We start from the raw sequence: 5,100 nt of genomic DNA on the forward strand, positions 1-5,100 counted from the left end.
GTCATTTGATGCAAATTCTTCATTGTGAGATGTGTTTATGGTATTTTGAATGCAGTGTTTGATTTTGAAGGAGATGTGAGGCATTTTGCATTTTGTGTGTGCAGTTTTGGGAATTGTAGAGTTTTGAAAAAAGGAGACATAGTTTTGAAAACGTGTGTAAGCAGTTGGAAAAAACTGTAACTGAAATGTCTCAACTTGGATGGAGTGCAACACACATTAAAGCCCCTTACATATCAACTACATTCCCAAAATTGGTAGGTTGTCCCTCAAAGATTGGAATTAAGTTTTTATCGTCCTAGAAACGATCAGGAAACTAAACAGCAGCGATGGCCAGTGCTCTCACCATCACCACCACTGCTCAACTAATAAATTGTCATAGAGCTTCAAGCAAGAGAAAAACGCAACCATCTGGTTTCCCCCACTGCACATTCTGGGCACATGTGGCCTGGAACACATACTGTATTTACTGTGTTCGGGGTAGCTCCAGAGTCGTAGACCTGAGACTTAGACAAGTCAGGTAAACGTTGTGAAACATAAAAAACATCCAGTTTTTTATATTTTACAAAGGTGTGACGAAAGATTTCTCGTTGAGGTAAAAAGTGTCTTGTGATATCAGTACACAAGTGCAGAGCAACAGCCTTGAAATTAGCATAGAAGATCCCCCACCCGTTCTCCAAAGTTGACTCTTAGTTTACTTTTGCAGAGCGACAGCGCAAACCCAGGGGGGGAGAAAAGACCATCTGTCTTCACAAAAATCATCTGTTGAGTGTTTGATGGTAATTTATTTGTGCTTTATAACGTAATCACTGTGAAACAATAGTAAAATAAGCTTTATTTCTCTCTGTCTACTGTAAAATGACACATTTGAGTACAAAACATTTGGTCTTAACGATCTCTCCACCATACATATGGAATAAGTATCAATGTAACTGTTTGTTATACAGGAGAGAAGCCAGTCATTTGCATTCAGTGCTCGTTTTTCATTTTGTGACTTTCGATTGAATAAAGGACTGTTTTTCCAGTCTTATTTCTTCATTGAAGTTTTCTGTATAACAGTGTTAAAATCTTGTCTCGATCTCGTGAACCCAATCTCGTGTCTGGTTTCGTCTCGTGAGCTGGGTGTCTCGTCACACCTCTATTACAGTTTTTCTCGATTGCTTAAACACATTTCTTGAAACTATGCCTCGTATTCTCAAAACAGTAAACACAAATCCATAACGTCTCACCCAATTCACCAAACATCCTATTTTCAGGTCAAAATGAAGCACTATATCAAAACCATTAACTCTTGCTGAAAAACCAAACTTTGACCCCAGACGGGACACACAAACCGTCACAACATACACACTAAAACTTAGTTTTACACACTGGTGTAATAAATTCAAAACAACATTTCCAAAACTGTTAAGTTATGTTGCCACAAACCTTTTCAGATGAACACAAGACACAACCAATGGTTACATTGGCACATTTTATTCATTACTGTATTACAGTACTACACAGAAAAAAAATTATTCTGCATCAGCATCCCGTCTTTGCTCTGGGTCAGGCCAGAGAATCTCGTCCACATCACGGGCTATATTGGCCCTAGCCAGGCAGCGGGGGTAAAATCCTCTTGCATGCCTGATCCACCCCTGGCACGCATCTACTGATATGTCTAGGGAGGCTTCTTCCATAGCCTGAAGGAGGTGAACACGCATATAAGGTTCTCGGTCATACACTTTCCACCGCCATGCCGAAAAAAACTCCTCTATTGGGTTAAGAAATGGAGAGTATGCAGGAAGAAAGAGGTTGGAAAATATTGGGTTATCGGTAAACCAGTCACGAACCAGAGCAGCGCGATGGAAGCTGACGTTATCCCAAACAACAACATAGTGAGGGTGCTCTGGTTGTGCTGGTTCCCTGTGGTCCAGCTGGAACATATGCTCTCTTAGACCGTCAAGGAATGCAAGAAGGAGCATAGTATTATAGGGTCCTAGACTGGCATGGCGGTGGAGTACCCCTCGTTGGCTGATGGCTGCGCACATCGTGACATTCCCTCCACGCTGACCAGGGACATTTACAATAGCCCGATGGCCGATTATATTCCTCCCCCTTCTCCTTCTTTTGGTGAGGTTGAAACCAGCCTCATCCACAAAGATAATTTCAGGTGGAACAGGCCAGCCTTCAATCTCAAAGATTCTCTAAAAAACACATCAAAACACAATAGAGTATATCACTACCCTGAAGCACAGTTCAGGAGGGCACAAATGGCAGCATAAACTGCTATACTGTGATGGTGCACAATACTTCATACAATATCAAAAGTCATACCTGAACATATTCCACTCGTTGGTCTTTTACCCTGTCAGAGTTTCGTTCAAAAGGGACGCGGTACACCTGTTTCATCCGGAACCGATTCTTTCGGAGGATGCGATCAATTGTGGAAAGGCTGATGGAATTTATTCCTTGAAAATGATTATTATCCTCAATCACTCTCCTTTGAATTTCTCGCAGGCGGATTACATTATTGGCAATGACCATGTTTACAAGCTCCCTCTCTTGCTCCTCTGACAAAAGCCTTAGCCTCCCACCACCAGATCGTCGTCTCTGTATCCTACAAAAATAGGAGCATGCATTACTGTAAATTTGATGGATTTATTTAGTATTACAGAAGCATAGTACAGCACTCAAAAGTTACTGTACAGAGCAGTCGTACTGTAAGTACACCTAACCCTGTAAGTACACCTCCTCTCCCTCCTCGCCTTCCTCCTTCACCACGTCCTCGTCCTCCTCCTTCTCCTTCTCCTTCACCACGTCCTCCTCCTTCTCCTCCTCCTCCTCCTCGACCATGTCCTCTTCCTCTTCCTCTTCCTCTCCCTCTCCCTCTCCCTCCTCGACCGTCATTTCTCTGTGGGTCCATTGTTCCAAAACTCAATGAACTGACTCTGGCCATTTTATCTATCTATTGAAAGTTCTGATTGGTGTGTGATCAATTTTGACTCGTAGTGTTTCCACCTGGGTAATTGTGTGCTAATTGAGCTTCAGCTGTGCTGACTTGAGTGAGCAATATTGAATGCTGTGCTATCTAAATGACAACATGGTGTAGGCAATGAGAAATTAAGGGATTTGTGTGTAGAGTTTTGCAGTAACAGTTCAACAAATCTGACTCATGTGTCAAAACCAGGGAATAGTGTTTATAGTTTAGTGAAATGGGTGTGCTTTTTGAAAAATGGCGTTATGGTTTTGAAATTTTAGTTCAAAAGCCTGGTTATAGTGTTTAAGCAATTGAGAAAAACTGTAAACATAGTTGGACCCAAATACATATCTTCTTTCATATGATGTTTGTCTGTGCTGCAGCTTGCGTTATAACACCCATAAACAGATGGTTTACTGCTAATAGTAGATACCAAAACTTATTTAATCCAGCCAGCAGGAAGTAAGTATAACTTGTCATGTCCTTCACTTTGCTATTTTGTGTTGCAAAGATGTTACCAGCCGGGACATCCACTCTGGTATTGTTTTCACCTTGTGGTCTGTGTGTGTGTGTGTGCGTGTGTGTGTGTGTGTGTGTGTGTGTGTGTGTGTGTGTGTGTGTGTGTGTGTGTGTGTGTGTGTGTGTGTGTGTGTGTGTGTGTGTGTGTGATCTTGTTGAAATGTGGTCCCGGGGATCCCTACTGTAGGGGGAACTAGCAGAGAGGAAGTTTTGAGTACTTTGCCAGCTGTTTATATGTCTGTCTGTCTGTCTGCGGCCAGCTTTTGTCACTATGATAGCATCACAACCGTGCAAGATCCAGTTACCAAACTTTACAGGTAGTTGAGATCAAAATGAAGGCTGAGGTTAAGATATGGGTCTCGTCCAGCCGGAAGTATGGAGGTAGAACGTAGGGAAGGGGCCTTCAAATTTACATTGTAGACATTTAGCTGATGCGGTTGTCAAAAGTAGCTTTGAATGAGAACAGCAGGTACAGATTTAGTATCTTGCTGAAAGATGCATGTACTCCATGTTGAAACATTGTGAAAAGAATGATGTTCAACAGAATGAACTGATGGATTGGTCACAGTCAGTTCCAGCTACATTTAAAAAAATATCCAAATTCAGACTTTTTTTCCACACATCTGATGTTTTGCAAAATCTGCACAGGGTTGCTTTTTTTAATTCTGCAATTCTATATTCATTTTATATGATCTTATAATTTAATGAGAATTTCTGTTTTGCGTTGACAGGTAAATTTTGGCTTTCATAAGGGAGACTGGAGTTTGTGTCCTGTGTGAAACCAGATGTCAAGGTTGACTTTTTCTTTTTAAAGTTAAAGCTATAGTGTGTAGTTTCTGTCTCCCCCATGAGGAATTCTAAGTAATGACAACAAAACTGTCAGTGTGTCCACATGATACAAGCCTTCCGTGATCCCTCCTCCACACAGTTACTAGTAGCCAAGGAGGGCACGGAGGATTAAAAAACATGATGGATTCTTCAGAAGAGGTCATTAGTCCGAAAGTCACCGGACGCCACAATCTTCTGAACATAGTCACACTGAGAAATCCAGAGAGAGTGGTGTGGAGCTGATAGTCTTAATTAACTTTGTAGCAACTCATTTGGCAATGGCTTGAATGTAACAGACGTTTATTAATATCAAAAAGTTACGCACTAAAGCTTGAAGGTTCCATACCTAACATTCCTTATGAAACGTTCCTTATGTAATAATCTTAACTAACAACACAAACTTAAGTATTTTAACTCAAAGCATGATATTTTTATTAAACATAATTAAAATAGGTTTGTTGTTAAAAGCTAACCAAGTAAGGTTTGTTCTGTTCGAATTTGTGGGATAAATGAATGTTTGAAAGTCTGGAGTTGAAACCTTACAACCTCTGTCAATAGAAACCTGTCTGTGGTGGACATGTTTTACGATACATCGGAGGCAATTAGCTGACACTTGAGTGACGTTCAGTGAGTGAAAAGTCTAATCTGCTTTGTAGATTACCAAAAAAGCTAAAGAGGTCAGGGATAGGGCCTTGTATGGCCCTTGTGGTATATATATATTTATCAGCAAAATACTGGAAGAAATATCAGAATAAGACTAAAGTACAGCATCATAAACTGCAGAGTTCATTTGCAAA

At 40.8% G+C, this 5,100-nt stretch overlaps 1 protein-coding gene across 1 annotated transcript; it reads right to left on the reverse strand.

The window, feature by feature from the left end:
• Positions 1 to 1,511: 1,511 nt before the first annotated feature.
• Positions 1,512 to 2,392, reverse strand: LOC116044912. Its single transcript, XM_031292441.1, has 2 exons — positions 2,314 to 2,392; positions 1,512 to 2,183 (listed from the first exon to the last, which is right to left on the reverse strand). Exons 1-2 carry the CDS (start codon positions 2,386 to 2,388, stop codon positions 1,512 to 1,514), a joined length of 747 nt encoding a protein of 248 aa, XP_031148301.1. The 5' UTR covers positions 2,389 to 2,392.
• Positions 2,393 to 5,100: the final 2,708 nt, after the last annotated feature.

The sequence above is a fragment of the Sander lucioperca genome, chromosome 9 (assembly GCF_008315115.2).
Source record: "Sander lucioperca isolate FBNREF2018 chromosome 9, SLUC_FBN_1.2, whole genome shotgun sequence".
Lineage (NCBI taxonomy): Eukaryota > Metazoa > Chordata > Actinopteri > Perciformes > Percidae > Sander > Sander lucioperca.

Bases quoted from the DNA above. Each gene is read 5' to 3' on its own strand.
- LOC116044912 (XM_031292441.1), bottom strand. From the start codon at position 2,388: ATGAAACAGGTGTACCGCGTCCCTTTTGAACGAAACTCTGACAGGGTA. The intron at 2,184-2,313 runs GTATGACTTTTG...TGTGTTTTTTAG, and splicing joins AACGAGTGGAATATGTTCAG to AGAATCTTTGAGATTGAAGG.